Here is a 12494-nt window from a genome sequence, read left to right as displayed (position 1 = left end):
GTGTTTTACGTAAGGTACTCCACTATCTGTCTGTGTTTGGTAAATGATAAATGATAAATGCTGTTATGTTCCTATTCAGAGTGGACTGTCGACCTGCTGCTGAGAGGTGTGGTTCTTACTGCCCACTGGGAGTTTGATTACTCATTACAGACAACCTTCAGACTCATAGACACATAAAACAGAAACTATCATTCTTTTAACAGCAAGACCACGGAGACACATGTTACAGCATGAGAGATGGCAACCAGCGATCTGTCAGGTTTGTAAGTTTTGATTTCTGATGTCTCGTAGTCACCGTATCACATCTATCATAGTGTTAGTGTTCAATTTTAAAGGCAATTTAGCAAAGTAGATATTATCATTGTCATAATATTCAATGACAAGTTTATTGGAGATGATTTATTACAGATTTCTTTTGCCATTGGATTATTGATCGTACCTTTTCTAATTTTCTGCATTGTAGTTCTGCTGATTAGAGTGCCATTTATTGATTGTATATTATCTTGTCAAAACATTGTAGGATTTAATGATTTAAGTTAATGTTATAATTTGTTCCATTTATAATATTTATTTTATTAGACAAAACAGCCATTTCAATGTATTTTCTTGCAGTTTACTGGCAATTTAGGCCTAATGTTGTACATTTTTTGGGGCTACATCTAATACATACTTTCATTATTGGTTAATCTTCTGATTATTTTTATCAATTAATTCATTGATTGTCTCAAAATGTCAGGCGATAGTAAAAAAATATATCCCACAGTAATTTCTAAGATACATTTAAATTGCTTGTTTTGTGAGATCAACAGCATGAAACACGAGATATTCAATTTTCTATCACATAATAAATATGAAATCATTTCTGGTATTTTTGCTTTAAAAATTGCTTTATTATCAAAACCATTGCAGATTAAGTAACCTAATCAGATATTGGATTCATATTTTCAGATGCATACATTTTGCTCATTGTTTTCTCACGCTATGAATGTTTGCTACATGTGCACATATCTTAAGATGACAATTAAAAAACAAATTTGGAGAAAATGCTGCAAAGTTTAATATATGTTCGCCTCTTTTCTTCCCTGGTTGTTAATGTGCTTTTCTTTGTTAGGGGACGGCTGGTGTACATCACAGTTAAAGGTTGTGCTTCTTGGTGGCAGAAACTGTGGAAAGAGTTCTCTAGGAAACTTAATTCTGGGTAAAGAGGAGTTTGTCACCAAGGAGACGACCTCCTGCTCCCGGAGGCTGTGTGTGGTGGCCGGACGGTGGCTCACAGTGGTGGACACTCCAGGCTGGTGGTGCGACTTCAGCTCCCAGGACTCATCTGAGCTGGTGAAAAGGGAGATCGTGAACAGCGTGGCTCAGTGCTCTCCAGGCCCACATGTATTTCTGATCACTGTCAAGGTGAGCTCAGCCTTCTCAGAGAAGCGTCGCAGGGCTGTGGAGGAGCATGTGGCCCTGCTGGGTGAGAAGGTTTGGGGCCACTGTTTGGTTGTCTTCACCTCAGCTGACCGGTCTAAACACAAACAAGCAGAAGAGCACGTAGAGTCGGGGGGAAAGGCTCTCCGCTGGCTTAGTGATAAATGCAACCAGAGGTGTCACAGTGTTATCTTGAGCAATGAGACTGAAGTCACAGAGCTGCTGGTGAAGATACAGAAACTTGTCACAGAAAATGGAAACAGAGTGTTTGAGATGCAGGAAAGCATTTTACAGTTGAATGCAGAGGAGACGAGAGGAGTGGAGGAGAGAGCTCAGAAGAGGTTTATGAAAATAAAAAAGCACAGATCTGTCATGAAAGGTAAGTTAATGATGAATGTTTTGCTTATTTTGGTTATAAAAGGTAAAATATTCAATATTTTTGCTTTGGTTAACACTTCACAGCAATATAAAGTTTACCCTGCAATAGATGGCACTCGCCCCAAATCTATATTACTTTTAATGCTATTAACAGTTGCTTACTTTATTCCAAACCTATGGTGCTGCAGACATAAAAAGCATTACTACTTGTGTCCACAACTTTTTCAAATGCAACCCAATAAAAGGGATTTTCAGGGCCAAATATATGTAGAAATCAGAGGATAAAGTTGGTAATATTCTACAATTGTTGTTATTGTGAACAAATCCCATGAAACGACCTTCCCTACCCTGTCTGTGGCAACCAGCTCCAAACCTTTTGGTTGCTACTGTTGACGTAAATATATAAAAACAGCTCTTCACCTTTATGTTTGCTGACAACACTCACATTTATTTTAAAACACAATAGACTCTGCCAAGGATAGCACGTCTTAGCTGCAGCGTCACAACATTGTCACTGGTATTTACACAGACCTTCAACCATTCAGCAAGATAGAAACAGGAATTCATTGTTTGACATGGAGAAATATCACAAAACAAGCACCAAACACAGATGATTGAATCCCAAAACCAAACAACTGATAAAATCTTTTCAGCTGTGTGACACTGTGATAAAAAAAAGGTGAATCAAAGACATGAAAAACATCTCAAGATACCATCATTCTGTTCAGGACTCTCTGTCTAGTAGCCATTGTTTTGCCTTTGAAGGATTTTATCAATCTGAAAAACATTCACTTTTCACAACTATATGTTTTTTGATGTGAAAATCACAGAATCAATGCTTCACAGAAAAGTCAATGAAAATAAGTTTGTTTGAAAATGACACTAACTAAATTCCTCCCTCTGCTTTATATTTCCACTTTCATTCTTTCAGAGAGGCTGCGGCCCATTACTAATATCAGGGTTGTGCTGTTGGGAGCAAAGGGTTCTGGGAAGACCTCAGCACTTAACACAATCCTGGGCAGAGAGATCAACCAGCGACCCGGCAGAACAGCTCAGTGCCTGGTTGGAGAAAGAGTCGTGTTTGGTCGACAGGTGACCGTGGTGGACACACCAGGCTGGTGGATGAACTACTTCTCTGATGATAGTCCCATCTTCGACCAGAGGGAGATCCTGCTCAGTTTATCTCTCTGTCCTCCGGGGCCTCATGTGTTCCTGCTGGTGATCCGTGTGGACAGAGCCTTCACCGAAACCTATAGGAGAGCAGTGCAGGAGCATCTCGAGCTGATCGGTGTACATATCTGGAGTCGCACCATTGTGCTGTTTAGTTTCGGGGACTGGCTTGGAGGCATGACGACTGAGCAGTACATCGAGAGTGAAGGAAAGCCTCTGCAGTGGCTTGTTGAAAGATGCAACAACAGGTATCATGTTGTGAACAATAAAATGAGAGGAGATGGATTTCAGGTGAGAGAACTGATTGGGAAGATGGAGGAAATGGTGGCCGGCAGTGGCGGCTGGCATTATGAATTAGAGAGGAATGTGTTGGAACAGCTGGAGGTGAGAGTAAGAAGAGAGAAAGAGAGAGCCAAGGAGAGACTGATGAAGAAGGGGACACAAAGGCAGATGGCAAGGTCTCAGATGGGTGAGTTAGATATATTTAAAAGATTTTTAAACCGATATTTAACCCTCCTGTTGTCTTCCCATGCAACTTTTGTCCTCCTGGTCTGTCTGCTTCTAAAGAATAAGGTATAAATTATCACCTAATTCTGTGTTAGACCATTTTAGCCAACTTCATTCCAACTTATTACCACAGGTTGTACACATTTTTTTGTGGAAATTATGGTCAATATGCCTCATTTTAAATGAAATTATACCTCAAAATAGACCTGAGGACAACATTAGGGTTCATTTAGCCATGATTTTGTTTGTTATTTATCTGTTTTTATTTGACTTTTTACTGTTTTTATTGCTGTATGTTACTCTTGTCATACATGTTTGTTCCATTTGTTTGGTCTTGTTATTTTTACATTTTACTGTTATTACTGTTGTTGCTATCATATATTGTATGCTTTGTCAATTTCCCCTGAATAAAGAATGGCTTAATATTGGTTCTCTATATTTCTAACAGAGAAAGTCAACCCTCTCCAAGAGATGAGAATAGTGCTCGTTAGTGGCAGGAAAACCGGCAAGAGCTCCTGCGGAAACACCATCTTGAGCAGTGAGTGCTTTGACACAGAAAGCCAAACCACTTCCTGTACTGAAAAACAAGCCAAAATCAGAGGCAAGGTGGTGACAGTGCTGGATACGCCCGGCTGCTTCTCTGTGACCTCTGACATCCTGATGGCTCCTTCACCCTGTGCTATCGTTCTGGTTGTCAACGTGAGCTCCTCATTCAAAGATGCCCACAGGGAAGCCTTGGAGAGACAGCTGGAGGCAGGAGGAGGCCCGGTGTGGAGCAGAGCAATGGTCCTGTTCAGCTATGGAGACTGGTTGGGAGACACGGGCATTGAGCAGCGCATTGAGGGTGAAGGAGAGCCACTGCAGAGGCTTGTTGAGAAGTGTGGGAACAGATACCATGTACTGGACAATAAACACAGGGGGAAAGGAGCTCAGGTTTACAAGCTCATCGAACTGATAGAGGAGATGCTGGTGGAAGAAAGGCTGGCTATTCTTCAGAAAGGTGATCACATGGGGAGAAGTGTTTATTCAGCACAGGAGCAGCAGGTGGACACAGTGATGTCCTGTAAAGAGGATTTAAAGCTGCTTATGAACAGCAGACACGAGACATCCAATGACTGTAAGTAACTGTACTCATGTCACATCAGGTTCAGACAGTTTATTCCAGTTCGTAATTACATACTTCTAATAATTCTAATAATGACTCCATGATTTTGCACATTTGTCATTAAAATAGGACATTTCCAAAATTAGATTTTTGAGGCCCTTTCCTATCATCAGCATCTGCATTTTTGATAATATATATAATATATTGGTCAATATTCCCTTTTTACACACTTTGATCCTTCTAATTTGATTTGGTAAAGAAAGAAATAAGTTAGATATGTTATGTTATTCACTGTTAAAAAATTAACAATATAATTAAAAGTGAATATGACTGCAAATCGAAAAAAACCCTTAATACAATTAAAACTTACTTAATTTAAACATATACACTAATATAATTGGATATAGCCACATATAATCAGCCAATATCACCTGATTGTATCTAATTATGTATTTCATGTATTGATTCATTTATCAGTAAAAGTTCACATTAATAAACATCGTTGTAAATGAGCCAAAAAGCTTTTTCTCATCTGTAGTTACAAAGTCAACCTAACAAAAGATAGAAAATTAAATCAGTTACTGAAACAGGATGTAAACTTGCAAACAATAAAGGAATATATATGATACAGAACAACATTTTGATAGATTATCAGTTAAGAAAAGATATAATAGAAAAAATAAACAAAAGGCAGAGTAACAAACACATACATTTAACAAGATTAAAAAAAACTCCAGACATCATATCTGGTGTTGCGTGCATAGAGATCAAATAAAACTGGTTTGTGGTGTAAAAAGATGAGGTAGCTGTCTCTGTCTGTAATACAGAGATAAGCAGATATATCTGTTGGGGGGGCGTGGAGGGGGGGTGGAGACGGTTGTTAAAGAATTGGTTGGAATTTTTATGGCTAACATGAAATCACTCTTGTGTTATTATTTCCTTTTACAGTGACTGAGTCAGCCACTTCCACTGCACGTCAGCCACTTCACTGCTCAGAGGTTGTAAGGGAAGATGGTCAGATTGTGGCACTGCCAGCAGGAAGAACTGCACAGGCTGGACTCTCCACCCGGAGGTGGACTACAACAGGTCAACCAAGGTTAACGATAAATCTGCCTGCCTGGTTCCCGACTGATGATTCCTACAGCCACTTACGACTGAATGGGGAATGCCTCTTCTCACACAAACATCCAACAGTGGTTTTGGTTTTGCCTCAAATGCAACACAGGATGCTTACAGAGGGAAATATTATTAATGTCCATTCACTTTGCAATCCTGCACTGAGAGAGAGCACACTCAGGAGGCCGACTGAGCCTGTAGACCTGCAGGCTCTCATCAACCAGTGGGGCGACAGCAGCCTTGAGGAACTGGAAACTTTCATTGACTCATACTTTGAGACTGTGTGGGAGCAAGCCATGGCTGAATCCGACTGTTCTGTAGAGCAGGACCCTGTGATTGAAGAGGCTGGAGAGGAGGTGCTCTCATCCATTGACAAAAAACTTTCAAAGCTGGATCTACTTGAGGAGATTAAGAGGGATCTGGCAGAGGTGAAGAAGAGTCTGGAGCACAGCTGGAAGGCCATACAGGAACTCAAAGAGAAAAGCAAACAGGATGTCGATAATACATGTTGATGCAGGGTTGACAGGAATCAAGGATGAGGCGTGTCAGACAGGATTGTTATTTCATCAAGAAAAAATGTATTTATATGCACTTTTGATTAGTTTATGTCAGCACTCATAAAACATCACTCCTTTGAATGAAAAGTTGTTACATTTCTCCACAAGGGGGCGCTCCTGGATAAGATTAAGATCTGTATAACGGTGCTTGGGCCCACTGATCCATCAGACTTCAGGTTTTTGTGTGTGTTATTCTTAGGAATCTGTAAATATATCAAATAAAGTGAGTCTAATGGTTTTACTATATGCTACTTGGAAGAATAGAAACTAACTTTGAAATGAAAAACATTTAACACAACATTAGCACAACCAAAAGTATGTGGACAGCCGAACATTACACCCAGATGTGTACTTCTTTAGGTGTTTGTGTGTTGACGCAGTTCTCAGGCAAGTTTTTGAACCTGGGCTCTGTGATGGTCTTGTTTTGAGGTCTACTGCTGTATGTGGAAAGGTGTTTCTAATATTTTGCCCACCCTATTTATATATGTGGAGAAGCAAAGATATTTGAAACACACTTCAGGATAATCCAATCCAGCAGAACAATGCCTCAGTCTTAACCACAGCCCCCTAGCAAGGCTTCAACAACAATTATGAATGATATAATATAGCATGATAAATAGACATTCACTATGTGGCCACAAGTATGTGCACACAGGGAGATTAAACTAACAGCCCAAAACCATAGACTTCAGTCTCCTGCTTTTAGTTTTCTGGGAAGACTTTCCACCAGATTTTGGGAGCCGGTGGCAGAGTTTTCGTCCCATTCAGCAACATTTGCATCAGTGATCAGGCACTGATTTTGGGCAATAAGGTCTAACTTACAGTCAGTGTTCCAGTTCATCCCAAAGGTGTTGAATGGGGTTGATGTCAGAGCTCTTTGCAGCCTAGTCTCCTCAAGCTTGTTGACTATATACTTTTGGTCTTATAGTGTAATTCTCAAAACATATCCCTTAGTAATGTGGTAGAACAGAGAAAATAGAGCATCCAAATAATGAAAAAAAAAATTGGCTAAATCATCCTACATCTGTTTGGCAGCAGAAGAAGTGAAACACTGTGTTTTCGGTGCCACCGCTGACATGTGGAAAACCAAGACAGAGTGCAAACTGAAGAAGACATGAAGGGATATTTATTCCTCTCATGATTCACTAACCTTTCCTATCAAATGATTCACTCCAATCTGTCAGGATGTTACAGAAACATTAAAGACTTATGTTGAAATTAACGGCTGTCAGCTGTGTAGAAGAATCCGCATGTTTGTTTCTTCCAGTTTACAGTTAAACACTCTTGCTTCTAGGAATCTTACAAAGGTTAAAAACCGGAAGTCTATCCAACCAATACAATTTTCTTTGTAGAAAAAAACAGAGAATCTGTGCGGCTTTCATTCACAGCCTTTTTAATTTTTTTCCTCCATCGTTTGTCAAGGGCTTTCAAGTGAGTCACACACAGAGTCACATATTACTGCAGGATACAGAGGGTAATAGCACTCTGGCAGAGTAAACACTGTGAAAGTCCTTTGCTGTCAAGGCTGATTCTGAAATACTCACAAATAAAAATGTATGGTTACACCAAGGAAGCAGGTGGCACTTTTTTTTTTAGATGAAGGCAAAGTTGTTTGATCTAGATTAAGTTTCCTGTTCTGGGTGGGACATATTTGAAATCTGAAAGCTTTACTTTTGTTTGCTGTTTTGAAATGTAGACATATCTGCCTGAGTCTGATGTATTTGTTCCCCACAAGGCAATATCACAGTGTTCCCCTCCCATTTATTAAAGCTGCATTAGGCGACTTTGCACGTTGGTGGCTCCACATGGCAGTGAGAGATAACCGCTTGAAAATTTCAACCTCAAATAACAAGATATGATGTAAGGTGACATCAGTGAACTCAACACAGCCTGCCTGTATTTTTCATGCATTTTACATTTGAATCACTGCTGTTTAGAGAGCATATCCTCCCAAGAAAAAGGAAACAATAGGTCAAAATGTCAGTCGCCAAAAATGACCTATTCCATTTGAGTGACAAACGCCATCTAGTGGCTGTAGTAGTTATGACCATGGCTGTATGAAGAGAGCCAGCTATAGTGAAGGAGGCAGGGCTCCATTTAATTTCTTATTAAAACATTTTTTTTGTACAAGATTCAAGTACTTAACGGCATATTTCAACAATAAAAAAATGTACATTGGTGTTGACAAAGCACCAAATGATAGAAACAAAGCAAAAAATTGAGTTAACTGAGAGTGAGGGTCTGATTCAAGCAGCATAAATGGTCCAATAAAGAAAAAAGCTTCAGTGCGTGTCTGTCTGTCATGCATTGAAGAGATTGAATTTATCATAGCTTGAGTTCATCAATCCATCTGTTGATATGGAGCATAACCTTTAAATATTTACATCTATGAGTAATTTGCTCCCCCAACAAAATCAAGTTGTTTACCAGAGAATCCAGGTTTTTCTACTTCATAGGTACGCCAGCTTTAATCAACATCACATTGAGAGGTAACGGCGATATATCTTATAGACTGGAGCCGGCTCTGAAACAAAAAACAAATTCCTGCACAGATTCACTCATTCTTTTGCTCTACAGTCTCACAGAATCCATATGAGTTGTTATTCCAATTGATTAATTGAATCCATCACTGTGAAAATGTATTTTATTTTATTTTAAACATAGCCTTGTGTCATCTGCAAATTGACTTATTATAATATAATTATGTGTATAATGTGTTTCTCCATAATGTTTATGCCTTCAGTTATTCTTAACCATAATAGACAATAATTCAGTTATAATACTAAAGGAGAACTCCTGACTGTAAATCTTGAGCAGGTACCATGTTCCAAATCTACACTAAACGGTTAATATCATTTTAAAATATACCAATTAAACTTCTGGCCAAAAGCAAAATAAAATATTTAACACACAACTTTCTAACATGAAAGCATGTTCCACTCAGTTAAACACAAAAATTCAGTAATAAAATGAAACACTCTAAAAGTATACGACAGTAATCGATCAAGTCTACAACTCATCTTATGTTATAAAGGATAGATCTTCCACTTACAAAGTCAGCTTATGTTTTTATTTATTATTTGGGATTTATTTAATTCTAGCTGCAATAAATCCAGATATCATCTTATAGTCTGTTGAATAGTTCAACTTAATATGTCCAGTAACCTTTTATCCTTTTCATGCTTGGGAATAAGTTTTATTAGACCTTGCTTCATGCTTGGCATTAGTTCCTTTCCTCTCAGTCACAGGCCTTGAACAAATGATTTCGGATATCTTTCAAAAATAATTTATTGAACTCAGCTGCAAGATTGTTGGACCCAGAGGATGTGTTAAAAAGTTTAAATTCTTTTATTTTTATAATTAACTAACCCACTAAATTGACTCACAGATTTCTTTAAATGAAACATCAATGTCCAAAAAAAAGAGAAGCTAGTAGAATCAGTTTGGGAGTATGCAGATATAAAGATATTACTATAAAAGGTGAAAACTTCCTTTTCAATGCTTCTGGCGTCCTTGCATTGCATTTATCAGTATTCTTGCCACACTGACTTATTTTCCTGACTTCTCTTCTCCAGATTGCTGAAATACAAAGTGTTCTTTTCTCCTTCATCTATCCACTTTGCTTTTGATCTCACAAATTCACCCTGGGCTCTTTTGAGATGTGAATCACCTAATGTGGATTGCAATGTCATTACCTTTCTTTATCCCTACTACTCAATTCTGCAAAGTTACTTGTATTGAATTTAACTGAATGATATTACACTTAATATTTTGTCCATTCCATTAACATTAAAATACATCGGGTGGGGGACTTTTTATTATAATGCAGTCTAGTACACCACCACCACCCACCGCTGCTGTATTGTATTACATTAGATCGCACAGGTGTTCCTAATAAAGTGGCTGATGAGTGTATTTACTCTCAGTTTCCTATCATCAATCTTTCAATTTTAACTTAACATTTTTATTATTTGTTTGACAGGGTTGGGCTTCAATAAACGGGTAATGATACATGACTAGAAGAAGCACTATGAGATGTTATGTCCCATTACTCTGTGACAAATAGGAAAGCTGCATTTTGAAATTAAATTTAAATATAATTCTCCTCTTGCTCTACAAGGGTTGTTTTCTCTTCCTGCCTCATCATCGTCTTGCATCTTATCATCTACATTGTTGTCTTACTGTGACAGATATCCCTGGGTTTGCTGCCCAAAAAATGCTCTCAAAATGTTTTCTATGATAAAGGACAAAAAAATCATAACTATGGGATTACAGGAGAGGGATGGAGACATTTTGCGAATGGACTTCTAGTGGAAGCATAATAGCAAAAGAGTGATTATTTGGCAATCATGGTCTATTTATCTCTGTCAGTCTTCATCTTGGGCTTTCTCTCTCGCATTATACCTCTTTGAATATCATTACCCCTTCAGTCCCTCTCCCTGCTGTCTTATCATCTATCTTCCTGCCTTGTCAACATGTCATTCCTCCACTCTATTCTCCTCCTCTCATTTTCTCTCTGCTCACTCACTTTTCTGTCTCCCAACATGTCTTTCTCTCTGCAGCTCTACATCCCTCTGGTCTCTCCCCTCCTTTCTCTCAAATCAAATCGTGAGTGCTCAGCCCTCCCCTCTCATTAAAGGAGTTCTGCAGCCCAGAAGGAAGCGCAGGAGAAATGGATCCCTTCTCCCTCTCTCTCTTTCTCTCTTTCTCTATCATGGAGGCAGTACGGGAGACAATTCTGGACCCACATCCATCTCCATTAGCGGGACAGCGCTGCAACCGGCACGACCCCCCACCCGCTAACCTGTATCACGTTTCACTGCCTGCTTTTTTTTCCAGGTGGAAAAAAAAAGCCAGGCAGAGAGATGGGGAGATGGGCAAAGGCTGTGAACAGGGGTTGGAAAAAAGAGGTTGAGAGAGGGGGATGATTTAGATATGGTGTAAAGGAATCATCCATCCTCTACTTCCCATCCATGCTCTGATACAATGATGTCCCCAGAGGGTGATGTCTGGGACACGGTACAGTGTAGACTAGTTCACCTCAGCAGGAGGACTGAACTTTCTACCCTTTCCACCCCATAAAGAAAGACTGCATTACGACCTGACAGTTATACTGATTTCACAAGTATTTGAAGCTAAAATTGAGACTACAATACAGGAACAGCTATATCAAGTGATGAGGACAGGTCATGGCTCTGTAATGCAAGTTACTGTGAAGTGAAGTCCTACTCACTGAGGCTGAAACTTAATTTAGGTCAATCCTGTGATAAACAAGAGAGAGAGGGTTTAATGGAGCCACAGGGAGTGTGGGCATGCAGGATATTCAAGGGATTATTTTCCTAAAGAGCAAGATACTCTTCTCTTAAGTCACCAGATGTGTCCACTTTACATTTGCACTAACAATATGTCATACTAGACCTCATTTTAAAAGGTCTTTTTGGGTAAGTCCAAGTGAAATTTTGAGAAAAAACACGTGCAGAGCCAAACTAACAATGAATTGATCCAATTTACAAGTATTTTGTGTGTATCCAAAGTCTGATGTATTGTATTCCTCCATGCCGTAGACCTGTGTAGTTGTTCAAAAACAATTACAAATATGTTAATGAAGCACACCGCTGCACTGGGTTACATGTTAACTAACCAGGAAGGGTTTGAGCATGTAATTGGTTTAGAAAAGGCTCCAAAGACTAATAACAGTGATCACGTTTTCAATCTCCAGAGAGTAGTTCTGTGTAATGCAGACGCCACTGTGCATGCATGGGATTTGGAGCGTCACTAGCTTGTTGTGTTACATATCATAACCTCTTGACTTTGTACTACATTATTAATGTCAGAATAAAAGAACATGTCACCCAATGCCTGAAAATCTCTTGGGATCCCCGAAAGGAGCTGGATGATTGTTGGTTCAGAATTGAAGCCTTTATCAAGACAAGCCTCAAGGAAGTCAAGTCTCACAGCAGTCTCTGACTCATACATAGCAATCGAGCAAACTCAGGACTTTAATGTGAGTGCTTTTGGCTTTGCCGAGACACAATTACAACACAACCTGTGGGAACAATTTCACTGGAATGGTTTAAGAATAAGTCCAGGCTTCAAGGCTTGAGGTGATGGAGGAGTTTGTGTCAGAAGTAAATGAGGTATATTTGGCTTTCCTGCCACCTGGCCTGGACCTGAACAACCACCAACTCAAACACACACACACACACACACACACACACACACACACACACACACACACACAC

General features: G+C 39.3%; 1 protein-coding gene across 1 annotated transcript; it reads left to right on the top strand.

The window, feature by feature from the left end:
* The first annotated feature begins 237 nt into the window (after positions 1 to 237).
* si:ch211-214j24.15 (GTPase IMAP family member 8) lies at positions 238 to 8338 on the top strand. The gene is made up of 5 exons (XM_062438489.1): positions 238 to 259; positions 1112 to 1798; positions 2729 to 3436; positions 3923 to 4591; positions 5528 to 8338. The coding sequence occupies exons 1-5, from the start codon at positions 238 to 240 to the stop codon at positions 6205 to 6207; spliced, it is 2766 nt and encodes a 921-aa protein (XP_062294473.1). The 3' UTR covers positions 6208 to 8338.
* The last annotated feature ends 4156 nt before the right edge of the window (positions 8339 to 12494 follow it).

Source organism: Scomber scombrus, chromosome 18 (genome assembly GCF_963691925.1).
Source record: "Scomber scombrus chromosome 18, fScoSco1.1, whole genome shotgun sequence".
In the NCBI taxonomy this organism is placed as follows: domain Eukaryota; kingdom Metazoa; phylum Chordata; class Actinopteri; order Scombriformes; family Scombridae; genus Scomber; species Scomber scombrus.
The sequence above is the reverse complement of the archived record's forward strand: the minus strand, read 5'-3'. Positions and strand labels throughout refer to the sequence as shown.